Source organism: Atheta coriaria, unplaced genomic scaffold, assembly GCF_025399875.1.
Source record: "Atheta coriaria isolate IRGN ID8LTWV9N9 unplaced genomic scaffold, Caltech_Dcor_3.1 hic_scaffold_6_pilon, whole genome shotgun sequence".
Taxonomy (NCBI): Eukaryota; Metazoa; Arthropoda; class Insecta; order Coleoptera; family Staphylinidae; genus Dalotia; species Dalotia coriaria.
The window spans coordinates 10,987,181-11,000,543 of record NW_027045448.1 but is presented as its reverse complement, the minus strand read 5'-3'; the positions used below and the strand labels follow the sequence as shown (position 1 = coordinate 11,000,543).

General features: G+C 34.5%; 1 protein-coding gene and 1 long non-coding RNA gene across 2 annotated transcripts; one reads left to right on the top strand and one right to left on the bottom strand.

Annotated features, from left to right (window-relative positions):
* Window positions 1-8,442: 8,442 nt before the first annotated feature.
* Window positions 8,443-9,121, top strand: LOC135793982 (uncharacterized). Its single transcript, XR_010548763.1, has 2 exons — window positions 8,443-8,701; window positions 8,817-9,121. It is a non-coding gene; the product is annotated as an uncharacterized lncRNA (long non-coding RNA).
* A 2,752-nt stretch (window positions 9,122-11,873) lies between these two features.
* On the bottom strand, window positions 11,874-13,330 carry Iyd (Iodotyrosine deiodinase). The gene is made up of 4 exons (XM_065306446.1): window positions 12,957-13,330; window positions 12,657-12,890; window positions 12,227-12,546; window positions 11,874-12,165 (listed from the first exon to the last, which is right to left on the bottom strand). Exons 1-4 carry the CDS (start codon window positions 13,096-13,098, stop codon window positions 11,983-11,985), a joined length of 879 nt encoding a protein of 292 aa, XP_065162518.1. The 5' UTR covers window positions 13,099-13,330; the 3' UTR covers window positions 11,874-11,982.
* Window positions 13,331-13,363: the final 33 nt, after the last annotated feature.

Here is a 13,363-nt window from a genome sequence, read left to right as displayed (position 1 = left end):
ACTATATGAAATTAACCTAACCACAAAGTTTCAGAAGAAAAATCAAATAAACATTTATTGTGTTTTGCAATAATTACTTAATTTATTAACGGTTCAAATCGACGACACATTAAACGTAAAGTGATTGCTCGTTACAAATATAGGGATGTATCAAGTACTCGTAATCCTGTTTTAAATAGGTTAATGGGATATTGGAATCGAAGCATTGAAAACAGGGCTTTACTGTTGCAGGATAATAACGATTAAATTTCATTACAATAAATAAATAATACTGTACAACGCAATAATTGATTAAATTGGATTAAATATTAATTTGTAGAAATTAATTATTATTTCGTCATGGTAAAAATTTTACTTTGCAATTTCAAACAAAAAAAAATTAATAGAAAAATGTTGAAACTCCATGAAAATAGTTTAAAACTTAAATTTCTCAACTAAATTTCCTGCTGACAATTTATAATGTATCAATTTAAATTACTCCCCACTGAGAAGCATCTGCCACGCACATAAATTACACTTTGTTGAGGGTTTTGTTTACCAGATAACAAAAACAAATTATTTTTAATTGATTATTATTGATTTGAATGCATAAACATTAATTAATAACGTCACACTTCAGTGGCACGTTCGGCGCACATTTAAATATCGATTAATCAACATTTTCACCGTTTGAATGAAACTCCCAACGTCAAATCCCAAATTCGAAGCTCAGTCGATTGTATGGTGATTTTTCACCAAGCTTTGCTTTAATCCATCTCGACATTTCTTGGGCTTGGACAAAAACTTCGCTGAATTAAACGTGTCGTTTAAAGGCAAATGAACAGAGCACAAAGACGTAATGCTTTACCACTAATGAAAAAGAGACGAGGTGGAATAAATTAGATGCTTTGAATAAAAACATAAGGTAAGAAATTCTATTTTCGCACTTCAAAGAAGTGATAATTATAAGATTAAATTAAATTATATTATTAACATTGCTGATGTTAATGAAATTTTACATTTTAAAATCACTTGCAAGTAAAAATTAGATAATAAATAAACTAAGCACTCAACAAAAGTTTATGTGAAAGTTTGAATTACAGTGTAATTGCTCTTATAAGTTATGTTTGAATTGGAATTAAGAAAACGCCTGAAAGTTTAATTGAAATTTAGCATGCAATGCTTAACAGTGCCTAGAGATGCAAGGTTCATTAAGTAAAAACACAATTTGCACTGATTGAAAAAAGTCAGCATTCAATTTATGTTTTTTCTAGTTTTTAATTTAAAAGTCCTCACGTAACCACAAAACAGAATTATTCATTTATTATTTCAATTTTACGAAGTTCATATTCAGGAGAAAAATTCATCAACCTATATCTGCCTAATCGATACAAGTGAAACATAAGAAAGTTTACTAGTACAAACTGTTAGAAAACTATTTTGTATCTACTGTATTTTCTGTCATCAAGCAAATTAGCATGTCTTTATCGTTCAATAATATGATATTTAGCGTAGATGCTCTCAAAGGCAATAGTCTAGTTGCGATAATTACCTAAAATAGTTAAGTAATAATACTGGTCCAAATTAATTATTTAAATTCAATTTCATTCCAACATCAACGATTATTTTGATGTCACCAGTAAGCAATATTTGAAATTGCCAAGTACTTCAAGCGCTAAGTGCACGTGTAACTTGTACAATAACTCATTTATATCCGAATTCTATTTATAGTAATCGGTACAATTCGTGCCGACCGGTTAATACGATGAAACAGTCAATTATATATTAGTTCGTCTGCGGTGGTCAATACTTTTGTCGGGCTATCGAGAAAAAGCGATCAAGTTGAGAAATAGGCAACAAAGTGATGATCGCACCAAACGTTTCAAACTAGCACACACGGTAGCGTCGGTGTCCTTGGAATAGTCTAACTGACCCGTTCCACTTTCCGGGCACATCCTGCACTCGGACTTTAATTCACCCCGAGCACGTTCATACTGAGAGCTCGAGCAATTTTAGGCTTTTCGGACTGTTCCCAAGTAATTAGTTAATTACCTTGGAATGAACCTTTACGTTTAAAACAAGTATTTATGCTTGAATTTAATTTTGAGATTCATGTTGATATTTTAATTATACGATATATAATACAACATAGGGATTATTAATATTAATATGTTATTACTCCCTACAAATCAAACACTGGTAACCTCAGAGAGGTAAACTAAATTCTAAACCATTCATTGCAAAATCGATACACGTGCTTAAACTTGAAATAATCAAAATTATATATAATTTCTAAGCTTTAATTTCCTCGTTTTGTGCTCAACATTCGCGAATATATTTAGATTAAACACACGCCTGGGCGACGCAAATGATTCAATTTTATTCAAACTGATTAAACTTTTTTTTCTGCTTGTAATCGTGTACCTGCAGCAAAACAAATTTCGTTTTCTGCCATCCATTTTCATTAAGTATGTTTAGCGAGCACGAAGTAGGTAACAGTTTTTATGATTCATTAACGTGTAAGCTCCGAGTAAACAATGCCAACACTTCTTGGATCTTCGGAGGATAATATAAGCTCCAAAGTGTCACATTGAATGCGTTTACTTTGCTTAACAACGCACAATAAACGTAAACAAGCACCGGGTTCTATTGCTATCTATGCTTTCCATAGAAGACGAAAGCATCTACCACAAAATCCTCGAATATTGTTTGTATAATTTAAGTTCTAACTCGGTGGTGCGTGCAGAGATTTTGGTTCACCTACGGACCAAAGCAATTTATGGGATTAAACCAAGGACCCGTAATATTTGTCCTCATTTGTCAATGCCGATGAAACCAGAGAAGCAGAAAACGAAAAAAATCGCTTTTTAGAAAGTTTTCGACGCGAAAAGAAAGTTTTCTTTGATATTTAATATTGGCAGAAGAACAAACAATATTTTCTTTGTGGTTTTAAAGATGAGAAAATTATTACTCTTCCGTAAACAGAATACTGAAATATAAATTATAAATTTCAAAGCAGTCAAATTATATTCTGTTTACGAAAACGACTTTATTAAAATTTGTTACTCGCCCCAGCGATACTTTTGCATTTACCTCAACCTTTAAACGAAACTGTTGATGTAAGAAATAAATTATGCGCATATATTTATTAATGTACTTTAGCATTCATTATTTATATTTTATCCATGACATCTTATTAAATTGAAAAAGTATACAAAGATGCTAAAGTGTTTAACAGTTTTCTTCTTTGACGTAGATTCCAGTTATATCGAAATTTTTATTTTGAAGCAAATTGCTATTATTACTGTTACTTGAGAGTTTCCAGTTTTCATCTGTAGCTACATTGTGCAATATTGTGAGATAAACTTTTAGATTGTAATATTATCCTGGATCTTCTCTTATTGTTGTGGGTAATTACAGAACCACTAGAAAACTTAATTTTGAAAGTTGTTGAAGAATTCCTATAAAGGCTTTATTAAAACTTACAAGTCATGAAAAACAATTCTTTGTTATTGTCCGTGTTATTTAGACGTGACATGCTGCAGAATTTTTCCGTCCTTCCAGCGTAAACGACGAGCTTTCATTGTGTTTCGCGATGAACGCAAATAACGCGCAGTTAATTGCATATGAATTGAAGCGACACGGTGGCGAGTTGTTTTCCTGAGTTGATTCAGTTTGTTATTCTGATTCACTGGTCCAATTTTAACTTCAATTCATGAAAAATGCGATATGGCGCGAACAATGCAAAGATACAACCTTTAATTAAAAAATGAATACAGTTTTTCACTTTGTTTTATTTTTAGTTATTGTTATTTGTAATAATTTTCTGTTTTACGTTTAGAAATAAAATTAGTTTTAAATTGCAAATTGTCTTTTTCGACGTTGTTTAATGATACACCATTTATACAGTCCTTGGAACTGGTGAATGAATCCAATTAAAGTAAATAATAACATTATACTATCTGTTGTGTCGAAATTCATTAAGAATGAAAGTTTAATGCTGTCTTACATTTTTCATGCGTAATATATTTTATATTCAAGACTAAAATATAATTACACCATTTCTTTATTTTCCTTTACATGGAAACTTGTCAACCTTTGTGCTTTTCATTCAGATTGAAAGATATTTCGTATGTCTTTTGAGCGGCGCGTATTTGAACAGACAAAAAATGTAGTCCCCGTCAATTTTTATTTATTCACCTCCAACTTTATTTTCTCGGTTTTGAGAAAACTGCACATAAATTTTACGTTTGATGATAGATGGTCGACGCGTGTGCCTCCAACATTTTATCGATTGTATTATCACACAAAATAACCATCCACAGAGGTGCCACCGTCATGTCTCCCACCCAAAAGGGAGCACAATAGAGTATGTGAGAAATTCATCTTTTTTACAGCGAGGAAACTTTAGAATTGGTAATACTTTTAAAGAATTATTTCGATTTACACTAACTTAAACACAAATAATTCATTAAAATTCATTTGGAACGTTCAAAAATAAAAATATTTTTTTAAATAATTTGATCAATAAAATCTAACACGGGAAAATTACTTTTTATAACTATATCCTGTCTGTATTCCACCACTCTGTGCGCCCGCCCCTTGTGAAGCGCACTACATGAAGTAATAGGGAGCTGTGTAAGTACAAACACCCTTGTCCCCTACGTCGGGCACGTTTCACATGAGGGCTACTCGCTGCGATAGAAAAAATGTTAGGAGAAGTAAGTGAGATAGAAAGCTCCGGGCTAAACTTTGGCGGCGGAGCCGGTGTCGGTGGCGGCAACGACTCGGATTGTACGTATCCGGTTCGCCCGCTTGTGAACCTGTGAATAATATACGTATAGTTCCTCGTTCGTTAGCGAGTTAACAACGCTGTTTTTGTGCATAGCGCACACGTTTTCGCACGTGTTGTTTCCATGAAAAAGAAAGCGCCCGGTTTCTTTAATAAAGATATATTTAATGAGGTTTGGAGCAAATCAAAAATCACCACGTAAAACAGAATATATTGAAGGAAGTTGTATTATGATATTGTTGTAGTGTATGATTTCGGCCCAAAATGCATTAAAATATGCATTTTAATGATTTTTCCAAACATGAAAAAAACACTTAAAGATTCATTTTGACTATAAAATATCAACGTGCACGTCGATACAACTTTTGTTAATGTAAACAAAGAATAGTGAAAAGTTAATAACATTGTATTCACACTTGCATATGAAGCATCGCATTAAAAACAATTTTAAAAATATAATATAAGTTTTAGTGCACAATATAAAAGCATTTTTCTTTTCAAAGTTTTAAAGTTGTAAAATTTCCAATCCACAATCAAATAGTTTATTGTCCCGAAGAGTAAAGAAACCCATATATAGTAATCGAAACCTCGCAAGCATAGACAACCCAATAAGCATTTTACATTATCTATACAAAGAAAGATCCCTATCCACGATAGTACTCGTATCCTTCAATCCAATCCCTTTCAAATGTTTTGTTCGCATTTCCTTCTACGATCTTGTCAAATGTCAGGGCAAAATCAAATAAAATAGGCACAAAAACGGTTTACACTCAGCTGGGGTCTGAATGTCCGTTTCCTTCATTTTATAAAATCTTGTAAATAAGATCCCTGGTGTAAGCAAAAGCCATTTCATGTTAGAAGCCAATCTGGGTTAGTTTACACGATTAATAACAATCTGATATGAGAGATGCAAGAAGCAGCGGGATAGATAACAAATGGATTCAACCTTCAATGGAACACGATCCTTCGCTCTCAACTCCATGGGGTTGTGTTCCCTACGAAACAAAGCATTGTCCTTTGACATTCCATTGAATACATGCTGCGTGTATAAGAATTTTATGATTTTTAATAATATTTTGACTTCGATAACGAAAATTTTAATATTAAATTCCATCGCAACATTTATCAAAACATTTTCTCACTCGCGGCAAATTGAATATCGAAGGTAATTCGATACGAACACGCATTTTCACTTAAACTTTTGTTGGGCCACAGTGCACTCTACAGTCAAACCAATCTTCTAATGGATTCAACCACGTTTTGCATAACAGCAATGCAAAAACTATATTTCTCGTCAGCAAGTTATGCGTGTCGGTCATCATTTTGGCCGGCATTATTAATTCAGGCTAAGTGATGCTTTCTGTGTTAAAAGCATCGACGAAGAAAAAAAGTGCACATTACCTTTCACCGTCGTCGTTGAAGGCATAGTCACCCATTATCAGATCCCTTAAGCGATACCTCGGTGGCAGAGGTAGTAACGCGTCCTTTTCCTTTTCGCGACTCAATAGTAATGCCATCCTGCCAGCGTCCTCTTCTTCGGGCAACACTCCCTCCTCCAGGATGCCCTGCAGTGTCCTCCGCGGAGGCACTTTAACTCTCTAATAACTCCGTATGTCTTCCCCACACCACAAACTACCTAACAAAAGAACTCTGCTACGGTAAACTTTCCGATTTGTCTGTCAAGCGTCTAGGACTAGTATTGTGTGCATGGTTGAGTTGGCTATTGTCAATCTCTTCGACGCTATTGACAACGGTCTGCGTTTTTGTGCGACGCGCTCGAAGAACGAAGAATAAACACGCACTCGCACTCCAGCGGACGTGAATGAGCTGCCGGCGTCGCGACGCGCTCGTTCTCCGTTTCGTGGCGTTGCCAGCACAGGACTACCGTTCGGGCGGCGTGCACGCGACGCAAACGCTGTGTGCCGGCGGTATAATCTTTCCCGTCAGCGGCGTCGACGTCGGCGTCGGGGAGCGCATGCCGCCTCCGGCCAACCAGCCAGTCAGCCAGCAGTTCGCTAAGCTGTTGGCGATGCGTGTCTTGCGGTTGAACGATATTACATCATTTATGCTGCCAGATGTCGTAATCGTATTTTTCTATTAATGCTATTTGGCATGCTATTTAGATAATAACAATGACCGTTGACGATGTAAGCGGCTTCGTCATATATATTTCAGCAACAAGTTGTTGATGATGATATTCTTCCTTTTCTTATTTTACAGAATATCCTGCACGGATTATTCAACAATAAACCAGTGTACATGGAGTTGATATAAATCAACCCCCACGCTATGTAAATGTAAATATACAAAGTTTACTCACTTTTTATTCCCAAGTGAGAAGTAAATCATTCTCATATTTAAGATAACTTCGAAAAATATTTCTAGGGTTTGAACAAATCTGAATACAAAGTTTGAAAACTCTTGTTAATGCAACACGTATTTTTGTTTATCCACGTGTAATTGCAATTTGCAACTTTTATTTGTTTTGCTAAATTGGATGCATGTTTACATTATTTAGTGGCAGTCCTTCAACATAGTTTGTTTTTCGAATACATCTGATGCGTCCTGATCGATAGATTGTTAGCATTTTACTTCAGGAGTAGCTGTAGCATTTCCGAGTAATCAAATGATAACAAGATTACTTTTCAATTTCTATAATATATGAAAAAGTAGAACATAAAGTGCATCAAAACGAATTTATGAATCCATGGTGTTTATGGTGCTAACTAATGTTGGTTTTAATACTTAAACTACTAATACCGATTTACACTAACTATGAAACGAAAGTTTGTGTTTATAAATATAATATTCACCTATGTTGAATTCATACAATGATTTTACTTTACTTTATCAACGAGCCAATGAATGTCAGCAATCGCATCAATGTCAGTCTCGTGAATTCAAAACAAACAAGTTCATACACAAAACATGGCGAATCTCGAGAAGTATCTTCCTAAAGTTTAATGTAAATAAGTGCATTCTAGCGTCATCTATGCTCTAATTGTAAAGTTATATTTGCATATGGTGTATACCTTGACGAACGTACACCGACACGAGTGTATTCACTACCACATCAAAACAAACAACGCGCATCTTCATATCAATGAATACATTATTAAATTCAAATAAGAATAGTATTTTGCTTACTCCTGAGATATATGTTAAAGTAATTCACTGCAAAAATTATAATTTAATAAAGAATTTAGTGTCATAATATAGCATCAGAAGCATCAATAATATTTTCATCTGCGGTTTTCACACGAAAGTTAAATACATTCGTATTGCAGTGTTTAAATAAATATTAATAAAATTATTTGATGTTAAAACTAAGTTAGAACTAAGAGTTTGTGTTCCTAAACGCAATTGTGATGTTACCTGTCTTTATCATTGTTCTAGAGATTGTCACGACAGCCACAAAGTCGCGCTATCAGAATCATGCGATCAAAATAAACATGTTTCATACACGAAATGTTGTAAATCGCATGAATTCTCTACCTGGAATTTAATGCAAATAAGTGCATTCTAGTGTCATCTAGGCACATCATTTATAACTATATTTAGATAAGGTGCATACTGTGTGTAAAATCTCATGGACACGAGTGACTTTATTTAACTCAATGCATTTTCACTAACATAAACACACAACGCACGCTGTTGCAAATATAATTATTTGAGCCGTTTATTTTGAAAGTGACCTAACTCCGTTTTTCAAATTTTTGCCGGTTACCATGGTTACATGTACAACTTCATGTTATTTATCAGTGACGCACTTCAGATTGCTTATATTCAGAGAAAATACGGAACATTTTTTACACATAAGTTTTCCGAATTAATTGAATAACTGAGCCGTGCAGTTTGAAAGTGGCCTAACTCCATTTATAGTTACATCAAGATATTTACTATTGATAATGTCGGAAAGCAGCGATGAAGGTAATTTCAATTAATTAGTATTTACAAGTTCACCTTATTTTTGGGACAATTGCGTTGGTTAATTAACCTGTACGTTTAATTAATATAAAACTTAAAATTTAATATTAAATTATAGAAATTATTGCACCCATGAGGAAGAACAGAAGAAGACCACTTAGTTCAAATAGTGAAGAAGAAATAGTAATTAATAATTTAAAAAAAAGCGAATAAGAAAAAGAATTATAGAACAATATTCCTCGTCAGAGGAATTCAAATAACAATGGAGAAAAGAGTGATGCACCATATATCTAAAAAGTGCGAAAGATTAAACAGAATTCAGGGAAAAGATATTGCAGTCAAACCGGAAGTATTGTTCAAGAAAAAAATTTCGAAAACAAAGATTGTGGTTGTCGGAATGCGTGCACAAAAAATTATAATGAAGAAGAAAGAAAGAATATTTTTGAGAAGTTTAGGGGTTTGGCAGACTTTAACAAACAAAATGTATTACTTCACGAAGCTGTCTGTGAAACGAAGACGTTTTGTTTTTCAATTTGAAACATCTTAAATTATGTTGAATGGACTTAGGCATCCTCGAATTTTATAATGAATCTGGCTGTTAATTTTGAAAGTGGCCCAACTCCATTCTTGATAAGGAAACGCACGTTATTTACTTAATAATTGCCACTATTTTAACAGGAACTTTAAATTTAACATCCTTAGATACGCTTAAGCAGTATGACTCCTTATACCTACATTTTTAAATTCATTGAAACGCAAAACTTTCAATATCTCGATTTGAAGATAAATGGAGTTAGGCCACTTTCAGAATAAGCGGCTCATTTAATGGAAATAAGACATAATGCAATTTTAACATATTTATTTCAATAATATTTATGTAAACCATTAGGCTTTAATTCTTAATAATAAATGTATAAAAAATATAACATCAGATGCATCAAAAGATTTTCTTAATTCATGTCGTGATCATCGCGAACACAAGATTTAAATAGATTTGCATTGTTGTGTCCGGAATAAGAAGTAATAAAATATACTATTATATTGAAACTTTGAACTCGTATTGATAAAGAGTTTGTGTTTATAAACACGATCGACAACGTTGCTGGACGCGTGATTTTACCTGTCTTTATCATTGTTCTAGAGATTTTGCGACCGCTACAAAGTCACAATATCAGAATCGTGCGATCAAAATAAACAAGTTTCTTGCACGAAACGTTGCAAATCTCGTAATTTAATTTAATGCAAATAGGTGCAGACTAGTGTCATCTAGGCACAACATTTATAACTATGTTTAGATAAGGTGCATACTGTGTCTCATGGGCATGAGTGACTTTATTTAAGTCAATGCATTTTCACTAACACCAACAAGCACTGCACGCAGATGAAAACATAATTATAAAAACCTTACAGTGAGATAGAACAAGAATTGTCCTTAGCAAATTTTTGTTCATGAATTATTCTCGACCTCTCCTATTTTCCCAATTTGAATACGTTATCTTATAAAGAATTTTCTGATGATTTAGAATCTTCAATTCCAAATAATTGGAATTGAAAAAACCGAGATAAAAGAGAGTTAGGGATGGTTAAGGCGGAATTCCGCTAAATTGCATCTTCAAGTATAACTCTTGCTCTTTTGTAGGCGGAGGAGAAACTGAACAGTTAATTTTGAGATGTATCAGCCGGGTACGCAACTATCTTATTATTTGCAACTCGCGGTAGAACGCGATAAATCAAATCAACGTAAATACAAACAAATGAAAGATGCAGAAATTAAAACGAAAAATATACTTGAATTATAAACTTACCAATGAAGAACTCATGGACTCCAAGGCACGGCAAATAAGTAGGTACTGTAAATAAAAAGAGAAAACATAAGTTAAAACAAAAATATTTTATAAAATTAAGTATGTAATATTATACTCGTAATCACACAGCGGAGGAAGACAAACAATCTGTGCTGTTTAGTTAAAAGATACCTACACCAGCACGATGGGTCATCCTAATGATGAATATGAAATCAACATGGGGGCGATGCACTTAACCGGCATTTACGGAAAATATACGCGCAAACAGTAAATAACATTGCTATTGTCGATTGATGATCGAATATAATGCGAATTTGAATGTCCGGAAATACAATATGAGTCGCGTAAAGAACGTCTGGATCAACCAGAAACCGGCACGAAACTGGCTGCAAACTGTGCAAGCAACGATGCGACAGTTTATGATAAGAAAGCAATAGATGCGCAAAGCCAGTGCAGTGCGTCGATGACACGCGACCTTGAGCGCGACACGTTACCTGTGATCAAAACTAAACTAAAATCGCCAACATTCGGCGTGAGAGAATCTCATGCGTTGCATTCCACCCGGCAAATGCGATAAGAAAATGAAAGTTGGGATCAAAATAAACACAATTCTTGGGCCGAATGCCCACGTTTGCTGATAAATATAGAAATAAACAATACAAATCCATTTCAATATTTTCAATATTTTTAGATCATACTTGTGCCATCTATGTATGATACTGAGAGTAGTTCCGCAGTTAAGATTATTAAAAATAATGCAAAATTCAAATTCGATTTATCTTTCTAATTCTAATTTCTTATTGCGAAAAATAAGGTAAGGTTGCGGTTTCATCATAAACTAAAATGATAGAAAAAAACGGGTAGTAGATTATTAATTTACGGGAATTTCTCTATTATGGAAGATTAGATAATTCTCTATCAGATGGAAATTTAAACTAATTTAAACTAAAACTAAAAGAGATAGAAAATTCTCTATCAGATGGCTGCGTTAGGCAGGGTTAGGCTGGGTTAGGCAATCATCCACGTACAGTGCCTTGAACACGAGTCACTTCTACCGCTGCCCTTGTACGGCGCCATGAACACGAGTCATTTCTACCGCTGCCTTTGTACGGTGCCCTGAACATGAGTCACTTCTACCGCTACCCTCATACGGTGCTGTGAACACGAGTCACTTCTACCGCTGCCCTTGTACGGTGCCTTGAACACGAGTCACTTCTACCGCTACCCTCATACGGTGCCGTAAACACGAGTCACTTCTACCGCTGCCCTTGTACGGTGCCCTGAATACGAGTCACTTCTACCGCTACCCTCACACAGCGCCCTCACATATCATTGCAGATATGTGCATCTTACCCCAATTTTAACATATATTATATTTCCTTAATAATTTGAAATTTATTAATTAATTATCAAACAATGAACAAAATTAAATGTAAATGTATCGCTACAAACGCAAATAAAATATTAAGTAATATACAATTAAAATTCGACCAAAATCTCCTCTAACGGCTTACGTGCTATTCCCGGTACTTGACAGTCGTTTGTAGGATAACCCACAGGTAGTAACAACGTTAACTTTTCATTTTTAGGACGTCCCAGTAGAGCCCTTAACGCTGGTCCGCAGTTTAACGGAGTAGATGTTAACGATACAAGACCAGCATTCTGAAACGTATTCAAATTATTACCTACATTCAACTTTGCAGTGAAACAAAGTGAAACCTACGTGTATAGCAGATATTAAAATACCAGCCGAAATACAAATACTCTGCTCATTGTAATAGTGCAACTTTTTCCGACCATCTGACTGCCGGTAACTGTGCGTCTGTTTGAACATGAGAATTAAGTACGGCGCCTCCGTGAGATACTCTTTGATCCAGTTCGTACGGAAAGGCTTTAAGTCTCCGGTCCACACTTTTCCCATGCGCTTTTTGTAATTTATTTCTTCCTCCTCTTCGATAATAGCGCGAATTTGTCGCTTCATTTCCAGACTCTTAACTAAAACGAACGTCCACGGTTCCGTGTGTGCTCCGCTTGGACTAGTACCTAAAACCCAGGAAAGATTTATCATTATCTATTTTTAAAACGTAGACTATTAGTTGATTTTTCTTTTATACAGGATGCTACGCTCAAAAAATATATTTCCAAATGCGTACCTGCAGTTTTGATACAATTATGTAAAATCTCAACGGGAACGTCTCTATCCGAAAAGTGCCTAACAGTTCTTCTCTTGTTCATCAATTCGTAATAGATATTCGAACGCTTTAGCGATTCCTCGGGGGATATCACATCAAATATTAAGGGTACGTGCTCGACGTTTTCCAAACTTGGCGTCCATTCCTCTTCCTCTGCATCACTGCTGCTATCTTCATTCTCCTTAATTTCAGCAACTATCATAAACCACCATTTTAAGTTGCCTATATTTATTTAAGTGTATGAACAAGTGCCGCACTTACCTTGATCGGTTGTTTTTAATTCACTTTCACTTTGGTGCAAATTGGAAATTTTTTTACCGTTGACGTAGTGCTGAAGTAACTTGAGCGAAATAAATGCGCATATTGGTATGGCAAAAAACTGCCAGTACATTAAGAAGAACATTCTGTGTCGAGGAGAAAACCGCAACTGATGCGATACGTACGAGGTTATCGTTTTTTATATGATTGGATATAAATATACCGATTGTTAATTTGCAATAGATATTTGTGTCAACGCTTTTATTTGTTCTCTGTAAACATGACTTTCAGTAGATTGTACACATTTTTACAATTTTGCGAGTTTAAATGATGTTTGTATACGATATTTACTTTATATTAAGTTGATTTGGGTCAAGTTCCATCTAAAACCAAATATAATTATGAGTTAG